The sequence below is a fragment of the Ornithorhynchus anatinus genome, chromosome 12, assembly GCF_004115215.2.
Source record: "Ornithorhynchus anatinus isolate Pmale09 chromosome 12, mOrnAna1.pri.v4, whole genome shotgun sequence".
In the NCBI taxonomy this organism is placed as follows: domain Eukaryota; kingdom Metazoa; phylum Chordata; class Mammalia; order Monotremata; family Ornithorhynchidae; genus Ornithorhynchus; species Ornithorhynchus anatinus.
Genome location: NC_041739.1, coordinates 6,870,565 through 6,894,215, shown reverse-complemented (window position 1 = coordinate 6,894,215; position 23,651 = coordinate 6,870,565). Strand labels below are relative to the sequence as shown.

General features: G+C 47.9%; 1 protein-coding gene across 1 annotated transcript in view; it reads right to left on the bottom strand.

Annotated features, from left to right (window-relative positions):
- The window catches only part of HPGD (15-hydroxyprostaglandin dehydrogenase), a 42,957-nt gene that overhangs the window by 6,014 nt on the left and 13,292 nt on the right, over window positions 1–23,651 (bottom strand). The window contains exon 4 of the mRNA XM_029076380.2: window positions 11,044–11,140. Coding sequence (XP_028932213.1) covers window positions 11,044–11,140 — 97 coding nt within the window. The remainder of the gene's footprint in view (window positions 1–11,043; window positions 11,141–23,651) is intronic.

The following is a 23,651-nucleotide window of genomic DNA, read 5'->3' as shown; positions in this document are numbered from 1 at the left end:
ACATGTCATGTCAATTTCCTCAATGTATTTGTTGATCAAAATGATGATCATGCTTAACTTCCCTGAGCTCTGTTGAAGTGTAAAAGGAAACCTGCTGGCATTTACTTGTCTGTGAGTATCATAGAGAAGAAGTGTGATCTAGTGGGAAAAACCCAGGCTTCAGAGTCAGGAGACCTGGGTTCTAAACCTGGCCCCTCCTCTTGACGGCCATGTGACCTTGGGCAAATCACTAAATCTCTCAGCTTCTCAGTGTCCACATCTATAAAACGGAGATTTTTTTCCCCCCATGGTATCTGTTGAGCGCTTACCAGGTGCCAGCCACTGTATTAAGATCTGGGATAAATACAAGCTAAGAAGGTTGGACACAGTCCCTTTCCTACTTGGGGCTCATAGTCTATCCCCATTTTACAGATGAGGTAACTGAGACACAGAAAAGTTAAGTGACTTGAACAAGGTCTCACGATTAAATTCATTCTCCCACTTAGACTCTAAACCCCAAGAGGAATAGGCATCGTGTCTGACCTGTACTGTATCTTCCCTAGTGCTTAGCACAGTGCCTGGAACGTAGTAAACGCTTAACAAAAAACACAGTCAGCATCCTCATCATCATCCTCCTTTCAAATTGGGCAGGCTAACCAAAAAATTATCTTGAAAGAGCCCAGACATTCTTCAGAGCTTCCCGTTCTCTATTCAGGGCAGGCAGGAGAGTGAGAATCCACCAAATCTGGGGAAATCTCTTCTGCAAAAACTGCAATACCAATGGTTACGCGGATGGGTAAAGACTAAAGGTTGACTAATAATAGTGACTAGCTATTGTTAGCCCATTCTGTTAAATATTTCCAGTTGGACTTGTCTCAGTAACATTTTCCCTTCAACCACCTCTTCCTTGTTCAGTTTCTCTGAAAGAGGAACTAGCGGTTTTGGTGGGAATCAACGATTAATGTTGAATGCCCATTATATTGTTCAACCGTGCAAAGTCATTCTGACTGAGAGATGTCATCCTGGCTCAGCCGACCAGAAAAATTAATAATCATTATGATACTTGTTAAGCACTTACTTTGTGCCAGGTGCCGTTCCAAGCGTCGGATTAGATCCAAGTCAGTCGGGTTGGACGCAGTCCCCGTCCCACACGGGGCTCATACACTCTTAAATCCCCGTTTTGTGGAGGAACAAAGTGACTCGCCCACGGTCACACAGCAGACACGTGGCGGAGCGGGGATTAGAACCCAGGTCCTTCCGGCTCCCGGGCCCGTGCTCTATCCACTAGGCAACACTGCTTCTCATCAGAGAACACCACCGATCAACGGTGTAAATTCACCTCTAGACTGTTAAACTCATCTCCAGATTGTCAACTCATGGTGGGCAGGGAACGTGTTCACCAACTCAACGGTGCTTGGCACATAGTAAGCGCTTAACAAGTGCTATTATTATTATTATAGTGTACTCTCCCAAGTGCTTAGCACACAGTAAGTGCTCAATCAATATGACTGACTGACTGCCTTGAGATTTCAGGAGGACTCTGGATGTGGAAAGTGCCTTGGTCCGCTGGATTTGCAGAGGAAAGGGGCTCCAGGCTGGGGAAAATGGCGTGGACAGGGCAGGAGAGGCGAGAGTGAGCTAGAGTTGGCAAGCTGAGCCGAGAGAGGCAGCCCGAAGAACCTGGGGTTTGTCCCCGTCCCCGTTCTTTAACCATAGCTGCACTGGCTATGGGGCAGGAGGAGCAGTTCCGGTAGCTCGCTTTTTTATGTGACAGGAAATGCAGAAAGAGGTCTGTCTAGCATCCAGGGAGGTGCCGAGACCTTAATGAACGCACGTCAGTAGAGGCAGCTCCCAGCTGAGAGAACTAGGTGTCGGGGAAAAAAAGCTACTTACCACTGGTTTGAAAGCGCTCAACCACCTTGCCCGCTCCTCTCTTACCTCTCCGATTTCCTACTGCGACCAGCCCGCACACTTCGCTCCTCTAATGCTAAACTTCTCACTGTATCTCGCTGTCATCTATCTCGCCACCAAGCTCTCCCCCTCATCCTGCCTCTGGCCTGGAACGCCCTCCCTCCTCGTATCCGACAGACAATTAATAATAATAATAATAATAATAATGTTGGTATTTGTTAAGTGTTTACTATGTGCCGGGCACTGTTCTGAGCACTGGGGTAGACACAGGGTAATCAGTTTGTCCCACGTGAGGCTCACAGTGAATCCCCATTTTGCAGATGAGGTAACTGAGGCCCAGAGAAGTTAAGTGACTTGCCCACGGTCACAGAGCTGACAAATGGCAGAGCCGGGATTCGAACCCACGACCTCTGACTCCCAAGCCCGGGCTCTTTCCACTGAGCCATGCTGCTTCTCTACTCTCCCCCGTTATTTAAGGCCCCTCTCCTCCAAGAGGCCTTCCCTGACTCAGCCCTCCTTTCCTCTTCTCCCACTCCCTTCTGCGTCACCCTGATTTGCTTCCTTTATTCGCCCCTCCCTCAGCCCCCCAGCATTTAATGTACATACCTGTAATTTGTTTATTACAAGGATTCTAAGATCTCTGTGGGTAAAGAATACCAACTCTGATATCTTGTAGTCTCCCAAACACTTAGTACGGGACTGTGCACACAATGAAGACTCAAGTTAAAGCACGGGCCTGCGAGTCAGAAGGACCTGGGTTCTACTCCCGGCTCTGATACGTGTCTGCTGTGTTACCTTGGGTAAGTCACTTAACTTCTCTAGGCCTCAGTTAACTCATCAGGAAAATGGGGAATAAGACTGTGAACCCTATGTGGGACATGGACCGTGTCCAACCAGATTAACTTGTACCTACCCCAGACCTTAAAACTGAGCCTGGCACATAGTAAGCACATAACAAATACCAAAAATAAGTGAAATAAATAAAATGAAAATAGGATTGGTTGATGGATTCCCTGAAATGTGGATTTCGAATGACATTTTGAAATTAAATGTATTAATTTGACTCCTGAATTGACCCTGTATTCACTTAGTGTATACTAGGTGACAATCACTGAATTAAGTTCTGGGGTGGATTCAAGATAATCAGGTCATATGTGGGGGTCACAGCCTAATAGGTAGGAAGAACAGTCATTGAATCCCCATTTTGCAGAAGAGGGAACTGAGGCACAGAGAAGTTAAGTCGTGGCGCAGCGGAAAGAGCACGGGCTTTGGAGTCAGGGCTCATGAGCTCAAATCCCAGCTCTGCCACTTGTCAGCTGTGTGACTGTGGGCAAGTCACTTAACTTCTCTGTGCCTCAGTTCCCTCAACTGTCAAATGGGGATGAAGACTGTGAGCCCCATGTGGGACAACCTGATTCCCCTGTGTTTACCCCAGCGCTTAGAACAGTGCTCTGCACATAGTAAGCGCTTAACAAATACCAACATTATTATTAAGTGACTTCGCCAAGGTGTCTCCCTCTAGACTGTAAACTCGCTGTGAGCAGGGAATGTTGTATTGTCCGCTCCCGAGCGCTTAGTATAGTCCTCAGCCCCTAGTTAGCCCTCAACAGATAACACTGATTCAAAAAGGTCACATAATAGGTAACTGCCAGAGCCGAGAATAAAACCCAGGACCCTGCTCTTTCCACTAGGCCACGCTGCTTCAAATGTTTTAATTGGAGCTTATTCCATCTATCTGTCAGAGGGAGTGTTTGCCCAGGAAAAAGATTACTGGCTCAGAGTGAATTAAAAACCTGTTCAACTCTGTAGATCCCAGTAATATAAACCACAGGGATTATTTTATTTTTGTGTCATAAATTAGCCATGTGATGCAAGGAATTCTACCCTGTGGAGTTCCAGAACCAAGGGAGACATTCTCCTTTTAAGGAGAGAGTGATCATTCCACAGACGCTGGAAAAATAGAATTTGGAGGTTTTGTCTGCTAGACGCGCCCTAGATGGGCTTCTAGGAGGAATGTGTCTCACGGTGTTTAGATGGAGAAAATCCAAATCTACTGGGGAGATACACAGGGAGACCGTTATTATTATCATCACTATTGTCATTATTATTCATTCAATCGGCTTTATTGAGAGCTTACTGTGTGCAGAGCGTTGCACTGAGCACTTAGGAGAGTTCAGGGCAACAACAGACACATTCCCTGCCCACTGTGAGCTGACAGTCTAGAGACAAGAGTATTTATCACGTTCTTATTATGTGCCAAGCCCTGTACTAGAGAAGGAGAAGCAGTGTGGCTCAGTGGAAAGAGCACGGGCTTTGGAGTCAGAGGTCATGGGTTCGAATCCCTGCTCTGTCACTTGTCAGCTGTGAGACTGTGGGCAAGTCACTTCACTTCTCTGTGCCTCAGTGACCTCATCTGTAAAATGGGGATTAAGACTGTGAGCCCCATGAGGGACAGACACTGTGTCTAACCTGATTTCCTTCTATGTACCCCAGTGCTTAGAACAGGGCTTGGCATCTAGTAAGCTCTTAACAAATACCATTATTATTATTATTGTTATTAACTGCAAAACACCCAGTTGGGTTAAAAAAGTCCAATAACGTGTCTACTAGAATGGGGAGTATTTCCGCTGCAGGGTCAGACACAGCTAGTAAAAAAGTGTCTGCTCGTAAAAAAATCGTCAATATTAAAAAGACCACATCCATTTTTAAAACACATTTCCAGAATGGTTAGAAATCTTGAATAATAAATAGATGAAGCAGCACAAACGCTTCATTTTGTTAGGAGCTGGTAACAAATAGAGAAGCGGCGTGGCCTAGCGGACAGGGCACCGGCGTGGGATCGATCGATTAATCAATCGATCAATAAATGGTATTTATTGAGCACTTACTACGTGCTGAGCCCTGTACCGATCATTTGGAAGAGTACAATGCACCGGAATTATCTGGGCTCTGACTTCCAAAGTTTTTTTTTTTTTTTTACGGTATTTATTAAGTGCTCACTACGTGCCCGGCACTGTTCCAAGTGATGGGGTAGATACAAGGTAATCATGTCGGACACAGTCCGTGTCCCACATGGGGCTCACGGTCCTAATCTCCGTTTTAGAGATGACGTAACTGAGTCACAGAGAAGGTAAGCGACTCGCCCAGGGTCACACAGCAGACGATTGGCTGAGTTGGGACTAGAACACAGGTCCTTCTGAAAGGTCCCGGTGAAGGACTCCCTGAAGGAAGAGGTCTTGGTCAGAGAGGCTTAAGGAAAGGAACGACTTTTACAACAACAACGTTGTCCTGTTCCTGTTGTCCATAAGCTTCCCTTCCCTCCTTTCCCATCTACCTGAGGACAGCTCTGCCTTGAAGAATAGCACCCCAGTGAGAAGTCAGGAAGTGAGACAATCCTAGTTACTCAGCACTTACTGTGTGCGGAGCACTATACTAAGCGATACGGACAGTCTTGCGGACGGGGGCTGTGAGTCACCCGGGACAGGGACCGTGTCTCATCTGATTGAATTATGTGTCCCCTTACTTGGCACAATTCTGGCACACAGTAAGTACTTAAGCTCCTCGGGGACAAGGAACACGTCTAATAATAATAATAATAATAATAATGTTGGTATTTGTTAAGCGCTTACTATGTGCAGAGCACTGTACTAAGCGCTGGGGTAGACACCGGGGATTCAGGTTGTCCCACATGGGGCTCACAGTCTCAATTCCCATTTTACAGATGAGGTAACTGAGGCACAGAGAAGTTAAGTGACTTGCCCACAGTCACACGGCTGACAAGTGGTAGAGCAGGGATTCGAACCCATGACCTCTGACTCCAAAGCCCGGGCTCTTTCCACTGAGCCACGTCTATCGACTCTGTTGCACTGGACTCCACAAGGGGCTTGGCACAGTTCTCTCCACACAGTAACCACTCAATAAAGACATTTCACTGGTTGAATAACACGCACCTTAATTAATTAATTAATAATGTTGGTATTTGTTAAGCGCTTACTATGTGCCGAGCACTGTTCTAAGCGCTGGGGTAGGCACAGGGGAATCAGGTTGTCCCACGTGGGGCTCACAGTCTTCATCCCCATTTTACAGATGAGGGAACTGAGGCACCGAGAAGTTGAGTGACTTGCCCACAGTCACACAGCTGACGAGTGGCCGAGCCGGGATTCGAACCCATGACCTCCGACTCCGAAGCCCGTGCTCTTTCCACTGAGCCACGCCGCTTCTCGTGTCATTAATTAATCAATTAATTGGTTAATTCATTAATTAGTTGAGATACCACCAGGAGAGCCAACGTGAGAATAGAAATCTGCTGCAAGGATCTTAGGGTCGGTTTCAAAACGGAGAAGGCGCACCTCGGACTCAACGCAACAGTCACGGCCAACCCTCAACGGGAAAAGAGTTTTTAGCTTTCCTCCGTAGACTGTAAGCTCCTTGTAGCCAGAGATCTTGCACCTATCCGTTCTGCTGTACAGTGCTCTCCCTCGTGCTTCGTAAAATGCTCCGTTCACATAAAGAGCTCAAGAAATAGCAGCGATTGATTGAAGATTTGTCACCAGACTGCAACATGGCTGATCCTGGATCTGCCTATTTAGGCCCCTAAGATTCCACAACTACAGACTCATCGCCTTCGTCGCCAGAAAGATAACGGAGAGAGACCCAGAGCTCCAGCAAAGATTCCGGTCTCCGTCAGCAGGTTTTCAGGCATCCTTCTCCCCCACCAGGTCGCCACCGCAGTGCGCCAACACAACCGAGCTCTCGATGAGGAGCGAGATGTGTGTTTATCGCCTTCGGGGTGTGTCCTCTCAACCTCATATAAGAAGTACCATTCCAAATACGCCACCCCTTCAGACCGCTGACCTTCGGTCCCGACTGAAAGTAAACACCCCAGAGGTAATCTTAAAGCTCAGTCCACAGAGTTCCCCCTCTAGGTTTTCTCCCTCACCCGCTCTCTCCCTCTTTTCTCAGAGACCGTTTCTCTATTTCCCTTTACCGGACGTGCTTGAGACTTATGATCAACTTGAACAGAGGAATCCCAACGATCTCTCGCACCTACTCAAGGGAGTAGCGTCCTATTCGAAGGTTCGGCTGACCCAGCTGGGTTGGGCCGAGACGTTAATGAGTAATGGCCAGTGACGTGAGGGAAGAGCCAAATGCCACTAATAAGCTTGAACAACAGAGGAGGAAGGTGGCTGAGAAAATGGTTATTCAGCGTTCTGGAGGAGGGCGTGCTCAACTCTCGAGACCTGGAACCCTACCGGTAGCTGTTTGTCTGTTTCGCTTCGGTTTTGGTCAACGACGAGCCAGGCCCTCCTCTGAGCCGCCATGTCCCGGTCGTAATTACACCGGGTCGAAACGGAGAGGAACACGGAGGGAGGACGAAAACCTCGGCGACGAGAAGTGAGGAATCGACCAAGCGGGAAGCCGTGCGGCCTAAAGGAGAAAGCCCGGGCCTGGGGGTCAGAAAGACCTGGGTTCTAATCCTGGTTCTGCCACTTGTCTGCTGTGGGACCTGGGGCAAGTCACTTGACTTCTCTGTGCCTCAGTCACCTCATCTGCTAAACCGGGATTAAAACGGTTAGGCCCACGTGGGGCAACCTGATAATAATGTTGGTATTTATTAAGCGCTTACTATGTGCAGAGCACTGTCCTGAGCACTGGGGGAGATCCAGGGTAAACAGGTTGTCCCACACGAGGCTCACAGTTAATCCCCATTCTACAGATGAGGTAACTGAGGCACAGAGAAGTGAAGTGACTCGCCCACAGTCACACAGCTGATAAGTGGCAGAGCCGGGAGTCGAACCCATGACCTCTGACTCCGAAGCCCAGGCTCCTTCCACTGAGCCACGCTCTTCCCCTGCCAATGTGTCGAAATCTTAAGAGCAGTGTGGCTCAGTGGAAAGAGCCCAGGTTTGGGAGTCAAAAGATGTGGGTTCTAATCCGGGCTCTGCCACTTGTCTGCTGGGTGACCTCGGGCAAGTCCCTTAACTTCTCTGTGCCTGAGTTACGTCGTCAATAAAATGGGGATTAAAAGCGTGAGCCCCACGTGGGCCAACCTTATTACCCTGTATCTACCCCAGTGCTTAAAATAGTGCTTGCCACATAGTAAGGGCTTAACAAATACCATAATCATAATAATAATTATTAGCCCAGCACTTACCCTGTATCTACCCCAGTGCTTAGAATAGTGCTTGACACATAGTAAGCGCTTAACAAATACCATAATAATAATAATAATTATCACCCCAGCACTTAGAACAGCGCTTGGCACATAGTAAGCACTTAACAAATTCCATTATTTGCGAAGCAGTGTGGCTCAGTGGAAGGAGCCCGGGCTTGGGAGTCAGAGGTCATGGGTTCTAATCCTGACTCCGCCACTTATCGGCTGTGTGACTTTGGGCAAGTCACTTCAACTTCTCTGTGCCCCAGTTACCTCATCGGCAAAATGGGGATTAAGAACATGAGCCCCATGCGGGACGGGGACTGTGTCCAACCTGGTTAGTTTATATGTACTCCGTTGCTTAGAACAACGCTGGTCGGTGTTCTACGCTGTCGAGTCTTGTCCGACCCAGAGCGATGCCATAGATCTAATTCCATCTGCAGTTGTTATGGCAGCATATCCGTAGAGTTTCCTTGGTCAAAATCTGGAAGTGGTTAACCACTGCCTCCTTCGGCGCAGTCAACTCGAGTCTCCACCCTCGACTGTCTCCCGTGCCACTGCTGCCCGGCGTGGGGGAGTTTTGACTTGGAGCCGATGGCCTGCCACGCGCCAGCCGCTGCCCACGCTAGGAATGGAATGGCCGGGCCTCTGCTTGACTCTCCCTCCTGTAGTCGTGACTGGTAGAGGACTGGGAACTCTCCAGGCGTCACCCCGAGAGAGGGCTTAGGAGTCTAGGGAGAGCTTAGAGCCTAGAGGCAGCTTAGTCCATATTAAGCACTTAAGTATCATTATTATTATTATTGTTATGCTTGCTACTTCTACTACTGCTATTATCAGTACTACGCTATTATTAGTACTACTAATAACGATGTTGGTATTTGTTAAGCGCTTACTACGTGCCGAGCGCTGTTCTGAGGGCTGGCTGGGGTAGATGCAGGGTAATCATGTTGTCCCACGTGAGGCTCACGGTCTTAATCCCCACTTTACAGATGAGGTAACTGAGGCACCGAGAAGTGAAGTGACTTGCCCAAAGTCACACAGCAGTCAGGTGGCGGAGCCGGGATTAGAACCCGTGATCTCTGACTCCTAAACCTGTGCTCTCTCCACTGAGTCACGCTGCTTCTCTACTACTACGATAATTACTAGCACCAGAATGGCTACAGTCCAATATTCCAGGCAAACAGAACACAGGCATTCCCAGGACAAGCCAATGGAAAAGTCAGAAGGCTCAGTAGGGAATGATTCCTTTGGCTTTCTTATTTGTGAAGAAGAAACCTGAGATGTTAAACCATGCTACAGCTGATTTGGTAATAATAATAATGATGTTGGTATTTGTTAAGCGCTTACTATGTGCCGAGCACTGCTGTAAGCGCTGGGGTAGACACAAGGTAATTAGGTTGTCCCACATGAGGCTCACAGTCTTAATCCCCATTTTATTCACTCATTAATTCATTCAATAGTATTTATTGAGGCTTATTATGTGCACAGCACTGTGCTAAGTGCTAGGAATGTACAATTCGGCAACGGATAGAGACAATCCCTGCCCCGTGACGGGCTCACAGTCTAATCGGGGGAGACAGACAAAAACAAGACAACATAATCACGATAAAAAGAATCAAGGGGATGGACACCTCATTAACAAAATAAATAGGGTAATAAAAATATATACAAATGAGCACAGTGCTGAGGGGAGGGAAAGGGGGAAGGGGAGGAGCAGAGGGAAAGGGGGCTTAGCTGAGGGGACGTGAAGCGGGGAAGGAGGAGGAGCAGAGGATGGAGGGGGAGCGGAGAGGAAGCAGAGGGAGCAGAGGGAAAAGGGGTAGCTCAGTGTGGGAAGGCCTCTTGGAGGAGGTGAGCTCTCAGTAGGGATTTGAAGAGGGGAAGAGAGTCAGTTGGGGAGAGGTGAGGAGGGAGGGCGTTCTGGGACCGCGGGAGGACGTGGCCCGGGGGTCGACGGCGGGATGGGCGAGAACGGGGGACGGCGAGGAGGTGGGCGCAGGGGAGCGGAGCGTGCGGCGTGGGCGGTGGAAAGAGAGAAGGGAGGAGAGGTAGGAGGGGGCAAGGTGATGGACAGCCTCGAAGCCTAGAGTGAGAAGTTTTTTTCCGTGTGGAGGTCGATAGGCAACCACTGGAGGTTTTTAAGAAGGGGAGTGACAGGGCCAGAGCGTTTCTGCAGGAAGAGGAGCCGGGCAGTGGAATGAAGAATAGACCGGAGCGGGGAGAGAGGGGAAGAAGGGAGATCAGAGAGAAGGTTGACCCAATAATCCAGCCGGGGTAACTGAGGCACTGAGAAATTAAGTGACTTGCCCAAAGTCACCAAGCTGACAAGTGGCAGAGCCGGGATTAGAACCCATGACCTCTGACTCTTAAACCTGGGCTCTTTCCACTGAGCCACGCTGCTTCTCAGTACCCTAGGTATGCACTCGCGGATCTTGAAACCACAGCAAGCCGGTGAAGAGAGTGAGACCTTAACGGATGTAGGAAAGGAAGAAGAAATACAAGAACAGAGAGGAGGATGACAGCCACCTGAAGACAAACACAGAGGCTCATAACAGGAACATTACTCAGCGCTTAATCACTGTGCATCATTATCAAAGCAGAACAAACTGCAAATTCTGTTGCTTCTTAGAGATGTGATTTCAGATTGGAAGACGAGATATAAGGGGGGGGAGGGGAGAAGAGAAAGAGACGCTTTGAATCGGGAGATATTTCTGCTAAAAACTAGTGCTTGGGCATGGAAGTCAGAAGGTCATGGGTTCTAATCCGGGCTCCATGACTTTTCTGCTGTGTGACCTTGGGTAAATCCTTTAACTTCTCTGTGCTTCAGTTCCCTCATCTGTAAAATTGGGGGTTGAGACCGTGAGCCTCTCGTGGGACGGGGACTGTGTCCAACCCGTATTGCTTGTACCCATCCCAGCGCTTAGTTCAGTGCCTAGCACATAGTAAGTGCTTAGTAAATTCCATAATTATCATTCTTATCATTATTACAGTCGGCTTACCTGCCAGAGAAGACATGTTAATAATGACTCCTCCATCACGTCCATTCAATTTACTCATGTAGTCAAGGCCGAGATACGTTCCACTGATCACGGAAACCTGATTCGGTGACACGAAAGAGATAAACGATGTATGGAGTGACTTTGCCAGTTATTCAACCCTCCCCAAAACCTGGTATAAATGCAGAACTCCCCACGCCGCTGCAGAATTTTGTCATCTCTTCTACATTTTTGCCATGCTTCCTAAAGTACTTGCCTTTCCAGGAAAATGTGCACAATTAAATGTTACTCAACTAGGCTATTGAAAGGGGTGGGGGGGAAGGGGAAGTGGTCTTTCTCAATTTCCCTCCTTTTAGTTCAGTTTTGTAGGTGACCCTGCTGGTGGGAGTAATAATAATTGCCGTATTTGTTAAGTGCTTACTATGCGCCAGGCACTGTACTAAGCGCTGTGGGGGGGATGCAAGCAAATCGGGTTATGGGATTTGTTAAGCGCTTACTATGTGCAGAGCACTGTTCTAAGCGCTGGGGGAGATACAGGGGAATCAGGTTGTCCCACGTGGGGCTCACAGTCTTCATCCCCATTTTACAGATGAGGTCACTGAGGCACAGAGAAGTGAAGTGACTTGCCCACAGTCACACAGCTGACGAGTGGCAGAGCCGGGAGTCGAACCCATGACCTCTGACTCCGAAGCCCAGGCTCTTTCCACTGAGCCACGCTGTTTCTCTAAGGGACACAGTCCCTGTCCCACATGGGGCTCACAGGTGGTGGTCTGCACTGAGCCATCAGCACTCTCTCCCCCCAAACTCCCTACACCAGTAGCACCAGTAGCACCAGTAGCAAGATGGTGAGCAGGGGTGTAGTCATGAAACAGAACAGCCAAAAATACCACTGGACCCTCACCCATTTGATAAGCCAGCTCTCAGTGAAACTCAAGATGCCTTAGAAGGGTCAATGGGGGTCTTTTCTGCAGTCCTGCAGCTTCAATAATAATAATAATAATAATGATGGCATTTGTTAAGCGCTTGCTATATGCCAAGCACTGTTCTAAGCACCGGGGGGGATTCAAGGTAATCAGGTTGTCCCTTGTGGGGCTCACAGTTTTCCCCATTTGACAGATGAGGTAACTGAGGCAGAGAAGTTAAGTGGCTTGCCTAAGGTCACGCAGCAGACAAGTGGCGGAGGCAGGATTAGAACCCACGTCCTCTGGCTCCCAAGCCCGTGTTTTCAAGTGGTACAATGGGACGCACTGTGGCCTAGTGGATAGGGCACGGGCCTGGGAGTCAGAAGGAGCTGGGTTCTAATCCCATCTCTGCAATTCATCTGCCCGTGTGTCTGCCGTGTGATCTTGGGCAAGGCACTTCACTTCTCTGATCCTCAGTTTCCTCATCCGTAAAATGAGGATTGAGACTGTGAGCCCCACGTGGGACAGGGACTGTTTCCGACCTGATTAGCACGTATCTACCCCAGCGTTAGAACAGTGCTTGGCACAGAGTAAGCACCTAACGAATCCCATTATTATTAGGATTATTACCATGACTAGGGAAGCAGCAAGGCCTAACAGGGGCCTGGGAGTCAGAGGACCAGAGTTCTCATTCCAACTCCACCACTCGACTGCTGTGTGAACTTGGTCAAACCACTTTGCTTCTCTGTGCCTCAATTTCCTCATATTTAACCTGGTGATTCAATGCCCGTTCTTCTTACTTAACCTGCGAGCCCCATGTGTCACAGGGTCACAACCTGCGTCCAACCTGCTTATCTTGTATCTACCCCAGCGCTTAGAACAGCGCTGTCACATCATAAGCATTTAACGAATGCCATCAGTATTATTAATTACTAGACTTTAGACTCTAGACTGTAAAGTCGTTGTGGGTAGGGAATGTGTGCGTTCTATTGTTATTTTGTACCGAGCGCTTAGTACAGTCCTCTGCACACAGTAAGCGCTTAATAAATTCAATTGATCGACTGATTGACTGAATATTGGAATCACTTCCAGGGCGAATCACACGGGAGAGAAGGCGAGAGACCCTGGCATGTCCTGGAATGCCGGCAGCCCCTGCTCCGACCTGGAAGAGAGGAAACTCCTGGGGTGTGAGACTTTCTCAACTTTCAGAACGTCGAGAAGGACGCCCTTGCGACTTGTGTGATTTTTAGGCTACGCCGTGAGAAGCGGCGTGGCCTAGTGGATAGAGCACGGAGCCTGGGTTCTAATCCTGGTTCTGCCACCTGTCTGTTGTGTGACCTAGGGAAGTTATTTCACTTCCCTGTGCCTCGGTTCTCTCATCCATACAATGGGGATGGAGACTGTGAGCCCTGTGTGGGACAGGGACTGTGACCAACTCAATTACCTTTTATCCAGCCCAGTGCTTAGATCAGTGCCCAGCACATAGTAAGTACTTAACAATACCAAAAAAAAAAAAAAAAAGAGGAGCTTGAAATTCTGATCAATCAATCCTGAAGCACTCGGACCCCCTCGGTTGAAATGAATTGTATTAATTATTTTTTTGACTTAGGGAGATCAGAGAGCCTGGGTTCCTATCCAGCTCCAACCCTCGCCGGCTGTGTGACCTAGGGCAAGTCACTTCATTTTTCTGAACCTGTTTCCTCATCCGTAAAATGGGTATTAAGTGCCTGTTGTCTTTTCTGCTTCAACTGTGAGGCCCATGTGGGTCAGGGACTGTGTCCAATCTGATTAACCTCGGTGGACCTCACCCTTCAGCACAGTTCCTGCACATAGAGCTTGGAAAAAATTTCAAAGATTCACACACCGTGGCACCGATTCACAAGATTCCTATGAGACCGGGGGCAGAACAGAGAGGGGCAGAGGTTAACCCAAGGTCACATAGCGAGTGATCGTGGGGTGAGTATTAAAGTGCTTCAGGGGTACGTCCGTAGCGAGTGATCGAGAGCTGAGTTAAAGTTCTTAAAGGACGTACCCCTGAAGCACTTTAATACTCACCCCACCCCCAGCCCGGCAGCAAACTGCATATATACCCTCATACTCTGCCATTTCCCTACCTGTAATTTATTTTAAAGTCTGTCTCCCTCACTGGTTTACAACCTCCTTGACGGCAGGGACCGTGTCTACCAACTCTATCGTATTTTGGTCCCCCAAGCACTTAGTACAGTGCTCTGCGCAAAGTAAACCCTCATTAAATACCAATAATCGATTGATTCTCAAGCCGGCACTTGGTAATTTTTTTCTGGTAGATTCCAGTGCCTGCTGACTTTACTTCCAGGGAAGCAGGTTATGGCAAGATCACCTCTCTGGAGAGGAGGGGAGTTCTGCTCTGTTTTCCTGATAGCCCAGATCCCTTTTCTGTTCACTGAATATGAAAACTGAGTTCAATACCTTTGGAAAAGTTTTGGGGCCTGATCTCCCAGGCCTAGGTGGGGCATAGCCACTTGGCTGTTGAAGTTCTACCGCAGAAACAAAACTGAATATTCTATTCATGTAAAGCCATCCATCAATGTGACATTAAGCAGGCTTTAGGCTAAATGAACAAAATCCGATAAAAATCTCCCGAAAGAAGCCTTTTTTTTTTAAGGTAATTGTTTATATAAGCGGTAAGGGAAGGATAGAATGACTGGATTGAAGTCTGTCCGCTATCGTCGGGATTTGCCCAAATGGTTTGCGTGCCTGAACAGATCTGTGTACGCTGTGGAGTTGCATTAGGCATCTCACCTGTAACTGCTCTTCTGCATTTACAACCGCGCTGACAGCTAATTCCCCAGTTCTCAATGCATGCCCAAGATACAACTGAATTCAACCCCAGGAGACCACCAATCTCTTGTTAGTCCAGAAACCTGGCTTAATTTCCAGGCCTTACTAGGGGAAGGGAAGACACGCAGCAGGGAGGCCCAGTAGAAAGAGCAAGAGCCTGGATGTCAGATGTCAGAGGACCCGGGTTCTAATTCCGGTACCGCCATTTATCTGTTGTGTGACTTTGGGCAGGTCACTTCACTTCTCGGTACCTCAGTTCCCTCACCTCCATAATCTCCCTCCTACTTAGACTGTGAGCCCCATGTGGGACCTGATGATCTTTTATTTACCCCAGTGCTTACTACAGTGCTTGGCACATAGCGCTTAACGAATACCACGGTTAATCAACTAAGATATAATTATCTTCATTGATAATCACGTGGCATTAATATTAGCAGTGGCATTTATTTTATTACCTAATCACTAGCCCATGAATAGATCTCCTTCTTTCTCCTGTCTGACTCCTCTATTATATTATAAATTCCTTGAGGTCAGAGATCTTGTCTAACAATTCTGGTGAGTGTTCCCCAGAGCTTAGTAGGGTGCTTTTCACGCGGTAGGTGCTCAGCAAATATGTGTGATTGATTTATTGGTATTATTGAACAACTACGGATTGAAATACCCTGCACTCAGTAATGCTAATAATAATAATAATGACAACAATTGGGATATTTTTATGGTATTGTTAAGCATTTACTATGTGCCAGGCACTATACTAAGCCCCGGGGTAGATGCAAGCTAATCAGGTTGGACACAGTCCATGTCCCACATGAGGCTCCCAACCTTAATCCCCATTTTACAGATGAGATAACCGTGGCCCAGACAAGTGAAGTGATTTGCCCAAGGTCACACAGCAGACAAGTGGCAGAGCCGGGATTAGAACCCAGGTCCTTCTGGCTTCCAGGTCCGTCCTCTATCCGTATGCCATGCTGCTTCTTCATTTGTTAGGCTCTCACTTTGTGTCAAACGCTGTTTTAAGCACTGGGGTAGATACAAGTTGATTGATTGATTGATTCATTCAATCGTATTTATTGAGGGCTTACTGTGTGCAGAGCACTATACTAAGCGCTTGGAAAGTACAATTCGGCAACAGAGACAATCCCTACCCAACAACGGGCTCACAGTCTAGAAGATCACATCAGATCAGACACAGTCCCTGTCCCACCCAGGGCTCACTATCCAATTAGAGGGGAGAACAGAGAAGCAGCATGACTTAGTGGAAAGAGCATGGGCCTGGGAGTTGGCAGGACCTGGCTTCTCACCCTGTCTCCGCCACTTGTCTGCTGTGTGACCTTGGGCAAGTCATTTAACTTCTCTGTGCCTCAGTTACCTTATCTGTAAAATGGGGATTAAGACTGTGAGCCCCATGTGGGATACAGACTTTGTCCAAATTGATTAGCTTATATCTACTCCAGAGCTTTGAAGAGTGCCGGGAACATAGTAGAGAAGCAGCATGGCTCAGTGGAAAGAGCACGGGCTTTGGAGTCAGAGGTCACGGGTTCGAATCCCTGCTCGGCCACTTGTCAGCTGTGTGACTTTGGGCAAGTCACTTAACTTCTCGGTGCCTCAGTTACCTCATCTGTAAAATGGGGATTGAGATTGTTAGTCCCCAGTGGGACAACCTGATTCCCCTGTGTCTACCCCAGCGCTTAGAACAGTGCTTGGCACATAGTAAGCGCTTAACAAATACCAACATTATTATTATTATTATCATTATTATTAAGTGCTTTAATAAATACCATAAATAAAACGCAAAACAACGTTTGGGAAAGTTTAACAGAATCCCACAGCAGTTTCCCTGCTAACGAGGAGCCGTAGGTGTAAAATAAAAAAAAGTTCTACACAGCCAGTGAAAATGAATTCAGAGGAGCACTACTCAATGACTTATATTTCAGGTGGCTGCACCTCGGTCTCTGCCTGATCAAAGTCCTAAATTACACTTTTTCCATCCTTTTTGGGGGCCCTAAAATAGATTCTTTAAAGAAGCATGGAAAATGGAATTGGTGTATTTTGATTCTCAATCATCCCTACATTCCAGAATTTTTAGCATCTCCCAAAGTCTACTAAGATGGTTTCACAGTTTTTGAATGAAAAATGTATCTTTAGAGGCCTCCTCAGGCATTAATTTCCCTCACATTTCCTTCCTAGAGTGCTTGGATTTTTTTGGCCGGAGACCGCGGTTCCACTGGATGGGGTTTCCCAATGACTCAGAAAATAATGCAAAAGTCGCCAGACTCTGTTTTCTTTCTCTTTCTTCCCACGCTTTTGCCTTAGATTCCCTTCTTTTTTCTCCACATCATTTCAAGTTTGAATGCAGTGGCGGAGCTGGGACCGGAATCTGGAATCTCTGGTATCTCCCAGTTCCGTGCTCTTTCCACCAGGTCACATTGCCTCTCTGCCCACTGGAGATTCGGAGGTCTGAGTCGTTCCCTCTCACTCATCCTATTCCACGGAACGAGGCAAGGGACTGATGGGCTCCTGACAGGAGCGAGCTCGGTCGTGTACAGAATAACTGTCGACTCCCTTCCGTGGCATCCCTGTCTGAGTCCGTGTGGGTTTCCTTCCGTTCACGGGGCTTTTCAGAGGGCTTCTGTGGGGAGCTGCTTCAACCGTCTTAGTCAAAATCACTGTGGTATTCGGGTAGGCGCTTACTATGTGCCGAACTCTGTACTAAACACCGGGGTAGAGACAGATTATTATTATTATTACTTTATTTGTTAAGCGCTTACAATGTGTAAGGCCTGTCCTAAGGGCTGGGTGAATTCAAGCAAATCGAGTTGGACACAGTTCCTGCCTTGCATGAGGCTCACGGTCTTCATCCCCTTGTACAGATAAGCAACTGAGGCATAGAGAAGTGAAGTGGCTTGCCCAAGGTCACACAGCAGACAAGTGGAGAACTTAGAACCCATGACCTTCTGACTCCCAGGCCCGTGCTTTACCTACTAGGCCACGTTGCTTCTTTGTAATCAGGTCAGACCCAGTGCCTATCCCACATTGGTCTCACAGCCTAAGAGGTAGAGAAAACAGGTGTTTAATCTCCATTTTAAAAATAAGGAAACTGAGACATAGTTTATGTATTTATATTACTGTCAGGCTCTCCTTTAGACTGTCAGCTCATTGTGGATCGGGCGTAGTGGATAAAGCCCAGGTCTAGGAGTCAGGAGGTCATGGGTTCTAATCCCATCTCCTCCACCTTCATTCATTCATTCATATTTATTGAGCGCTTATGTGGGCACGGCACTGTACTAAGGGCTTGGAAAGTACTATTCAGCAACAGAGACAAACCTTGTCCACAGCGGGCTTACAGTGTGTGGCCTTGGGCAAGTCACTTAACTTCTCTGTGCCTCAGTTGCTTCATCTGTAAAATGGGGATTGAGACTGTGAGCCCCATGCAGGACAGAGACTGTGTCCATCCCCATTTGCTTGTACGCGCTTAAGAAATGTCATCATTATTATTATTAATAGGTCTATTGTTGTAGTATGCTCTCCTAAGCACTCAGTCCAGTGCTTTGCACCCAGTAAGTGCTGAATAAATGATTGAATGAATGAATGAACAAGCACAGAGAAGGTCACACAGCAGACAATCAATCAGTCAATCAACAGTATTTCTTGAGTGCGTACTGTGTCCCGAGTACTGTACTAAGCACTTGGAAGAGTACCATACGACAGAATTAGCAGACGCATTCCCTGCCCAGAGCAAACTTACAGTCTAGAGAAGAGGTGGAGGCAGGATTAGAACCCAGGACCTCTGACTCTCAGGCTTGCGCTTGTTCCCCTAGGCTCCACAGCCTCACAGCGTAGGCCGCGGTGACCCATTATGACACCGGAGCTCGGCTTACCGGGAAAGGCAAGCCAGACAGCTGCTCTGCTGGGTATTTGGTGCCCGCCCCTGGGAGTGTGAAAACACGTGGGGCAGATACCGAAATGCCCTGTGCCTGGCGTAGGGTGCAGAACTCATGCCAAACTGGATTAGTCTGGGCCCGAGCCACTTCCCGATGAGGTGCTTCGGTAAATACTCAGATTCTTTCAGGCCCCCAGGAAACCATTCATTTCTGGCTCCTTTCGTTCATTTACATTGACGTCACGAGCCTGGCTCCGAAAGTCAAAAGCTCCAGGAGCTTCTCTCTTCCTTCTGTTGGCAAGTAGCTTTTCCTGAGCACCCTTCCTCTTGCACAACCCTGGCATGTACCATCTGGATTGTCTGTGGGGAAAAAGCAATTTTCCCGACCCAGGAACAACAGAAAAGAGGAGAAGCAGCATGGCCTAGTGGATAGAGCACGGGCCCCGGAGTCAGAAGGACCTGGGTTCTAATCCCGGCTCCGACCCCTGTCTGCAGTGGGACCTTAGGCAAGTCACTTCGCTCCTTAGTTATCTCATTTGTAATATGGGGATTAAAACTGTGAGCTCCATGTCCATGTCACATGGGCTTTGTCCAACCTGATCAGCTTGTACCTAGCTCAGTGCTTAGTACGGTGCCTGGAGCATAGTAAGCACGTAACACCTTAGAAAAAGGCAAAAGGTAAAAATCTGTAAAATGAGGATTCAACACTTGTTCTTTCTCAGAGCGTACGCCCCATCTGGGATATGGACCGTGTCTGATCTGATTAGCGGGTATCTAATATGTCTGAAATGGAACTTCTTATCTCCCCACCCCAACCCTGTCCTCCCCCGACTTTCCCATCACCGTAGATGGCACCACCGTCCTTCCGGCCTCACAAGCCCGTGACCTCGATGTTATCCTCGATCCTCTCTCTCATTCAACCCACATATTCCATCCATCACTAAATCCCGTCGGTTCCACCTTCACGACATCACCAAAATCTGCTCTTTTCCCTCCATCCAAACTGCTTCCCCGTTAATCCAATCACTTATCCTATCCCACCTTGATTACTCTATCAGCCTCTTGGCTGACTCCCTACCTCCTGTCTCTTCCCACTCCAATCCCCACTTCACTTTGCTGCCCAGATCATTTTACTACGAAAACATTCAGGCCATGTTTCCCCACTTCTCAAGAACCTCCAGGGGTTGCCCATCCACCTCCGCATCAAACAAAAACCCATCACCGTCGGCTTTAAAACACTCAATCACCTTGACCCTTCCTAGCGGACCTCACTGCTCTCCAACTATAACCCAGCTCACACACTCCACTCCTCTAATGCCAACCTTCTCACTGTACCTCGGTCTCTTCTATTTTGCCACCCACCTCTCGCCCACTTCCTGCCTTTAGCCTGGAACGTCCTCCCTCCTCCCGTCTGACAGACGATGACTCTCCCGGGCTTCAGAGCCGTATCGAAGGCACATCTCCTCCAAGAGGCCTTCCCTGACTAAGCCTTCTTTTCCTTTTCTTCAACTCCCTTCTGCGTCACCCTGACTTGCTCCCTTTATTCATCCCCCATCCCGGCCCCCCAGCACTGATGTACGTATCTGGAATTTATTTAGATTAATGTCTGTCTCCCCCCTTCTAGACTGTAAGCTCATTGCGGTTGGAGAATATGTCTGTTTACTGTTGAAATATACTCTCGCAAGTACTGAGTACGGTGCCGTGCACCCGGTAAGCGCTCAGTAAGTACGAACGACTGACTGAAATGGAAGAAACCCTGGCAGGGACATCAAGGCAGAGAAAACAGTGATTCAGCTCACACCGTCTATGTCCAGAAAACACATGAGTGGTGTCTAACCATACAACACTCCTAGAGTACAGTGTTGGCAGAAATCAATATTTATCTTGGGCTGAAGCGCTGGCATCCTTCTTGCCAGGCAAGGAAAGCTAGAGCTGGGTGGACTCAAAAGGCACAAGCAATAAAAGAAAAAAATGATATGGAATACTGTACTATCATCCTTAAGGCACTCAAACAGTTCTCCCTCCTATCTCACATTGCTTATCTGCTACTACAACCCACTCCGCACATTTTGCTCTTCTAATGCCCACCTATTATTCACTGTACCTTGATAATAATAATGGTACGTGTTAGGCACTTACTATATGCCAAGCCCTGTTCTAAGCCCTGGGGTAGGGACAAGGTATCCAGGTTGGACCCAGTCCCACATATGGCTCACGTTCTTCATCCCCATTTTACAGATGAGGTAACTGAAGCCCAGAGAATGATAATAATAAATGGTATTTGTTAAGCGCTTACTATGTGCCGAGCACTGTTCTAAGCGCTGGGGTGGATACAAGGTAGTCAGGTTGTCCCACGTGGGGCCCGCAGCTTTAATCCCCATCTTACAGATGAGGTAACTGAGGCACAGGGAAGTTAAGTGGCTTGCCCAAGGTCACACAGCAGACAAGTGGCAGAGCCGGGATTAAAACCCATGACCTTCTGACTCCCAGGCCCATGGTCTATGCACTAAGCCACGCTGCGATTCCATCAACCTCGCTGCCTGACCACATATTCCCCCTGGCCTGGATCTCCCTCCCCATCCCCATCCGTCAGACCATCGCTCTCTCTACTTCTAAAATCACAATCTCTTCCAAGAGAGGTTCCAGACTAAGCCCTTATTTCCCCCACTCCCGCTCCCTTCTGCATCACTTAGTATTCAGATTTGTTCCCCACAAGAACTTGTTACTCAACCATCCTCAGGCCCACGGCACTTGGAGCTATAGCCTCACATTCCTCCATTCCCCCTATTTTATTTTAATTTCTGTCTCCCCTTCTACTGTACATTCCTTGTGGGCAGGGAATGCATCTACCAATTTCACTGAATTGTACTCTCCCAAGCACCTAATACAGTGCCCGGCACACGGTAAGCGCGTCAATACACAGTAAGCGCTCAATAAATACGATTGAATGAATGAATCAGTAAGCGGAGAAGCAGCGTGGCCTAAATGGAAAGAGCACGGGCCTGGGAGTCAGAAGCGCATGGCTTCTAATCCTGACTCTGGCACTTGTCTGCTGTGTAACCTTGGGCAAGTCACTTCACTTCTCTGGCCTCGGTTACCTCATCTGTAAAAGCGGGGATTAAGACCGTGAGCCCCATGGGGGACAGAGATTGTGTTCAACCTGATTTGCTTGTATCCGCCCCAGCGCTTAGTACAGTTCCGGGCTTAACAAATACCATCATCACAAATACTAATGATTGAGCAAATATATCTTGTTCCTCTTTTAGAGGCTCAGCAGAACAGAAGGTCTAATCGCTCTCTCGGGCCAAGAGAGAGTTGATATATCTCAAGAGAATCCATAGTAAACGAAGGGACACTGGGATTGGAGCAAGGAAAGTGCTTAGAACAGTGTTGGACACACAGTAAGTGTTTAACAAATACCATTAAATGTACTCAGGGTGGCTCAGTGGAAAGAGCCTGGGCTTCGGAGTCAGAGGTCATGGGTTCGAATCCCGGCTCTGCCACATGTCAGCTGTGTGACTGTGGGCAAGTCACTTCACTTCTCTGTGCCTCAGTGACCTCATCTGTCAAATGAGGATGAAGACTGTGAGCCTCACGTGGGACAATCTGATGACCCTGTATCTCCCCCAGCGCTTAGAACAGTGCTCTGCACATAGTAAGCGCTTAACAAATACCAACATTATTATTCATCCCTCTATTTAATTATATTTATTGAGCGCTTACTGTGTGCAGAGCACAGTACTAAGTGCTTGAGAGAGTACAATATAATCATTAGCAGACACATTCCCTGACCACAATGCCCTGTGGCCACTGTGGATTCAGTCAAGTTCTCCTAATATTTTCCATCAGTCTCCCTTGCTGGAAGCTCCTTCAAGGCAGGGAATGCGGACCTTGCTTCCGGTCAATTTTCCCAAACTCTAAGTAGCAGCATGGACTATTAGAAAGAACATTTGGGAGAGTGTGAGATGACCTAGGTTTTAGCCCCAGCTCCACCATTTGCCAGCTCTGGGACCCCTTATGTTTTATAGGCCTCAGTTTGCTCATCTGTAAAATGGGGACAAACCACCTGAACTCTTCCTCCCGCTCAGACTGGGAGCCCCATGCGGGACGGGGCTGTGTCTGATCCGATAGTACTTACCCTAAAGCTTAGCGCCATGCTTGCAACGTAGTAAACACTTATACCACAAGCTCTGAGTGAGCAGGGAATTTGTGTACCGACTCTGTTTTACTGTATTCTCTCAAGTGCTTAGAATAGTGTCCCGAACACAGTAAGTGCTCGTTAGACTGAAACGAACACCTCTATTATTATTTATTATTCCTCATCCACTGAGCTGCACAATAACGAATGCTTACGCCACCCATCTTGGCGAGAGCGCTGTTAGGGATCTAGAGAACAACAGCCCGACGGCATCAACCTGCTTGGCTTCGGCTCGCTGCAATGTCGGAAGAGATCGTTGCGGTCATGCACATGACACTGGAATGGGTGAACACAAGAGTGTGAGATCTACTTAATGTGGGATTTCCTTGATGGTAGGTTGTAAGTTCCTGGAAGACTGGAAACTTGTCTCCTAATTTGATTGTCTTCTCCCACACACCTGCACACCAGTAGACACTTAGGACATTCTACCGAATGAGAGAAAGCAAAACCCAGGAGGTAGGAGAACTGGTTGAATAGTGCTTAGCACTCAGTAAGCACTCAATAAATACCATCGAGTGACTGATTAAAGCTCTCCAGAACAAGCAGCTAGGCTGGCCTTTTGTTGTGACTCCAACTTCATCTATTCTTCACTTACCCAAGAAGGGTCCCTGCGGGGTGACTGAATTGCTTTTGAAGAGCACTTATGGAGAGGTTTAAAGACAAGCGCCCTGAGAGAAGTGATCTCCCCAGATACACCTCGGTTGGTTCGAATGCCTGGTTAAGAGGACAGAGAGCGCGGTGTTGGCTTTTGAAAAAAAACAAAGAGGAAACTATTCTTGAACCTTCCCAAAGTTCTCCTTTTACTGGAATT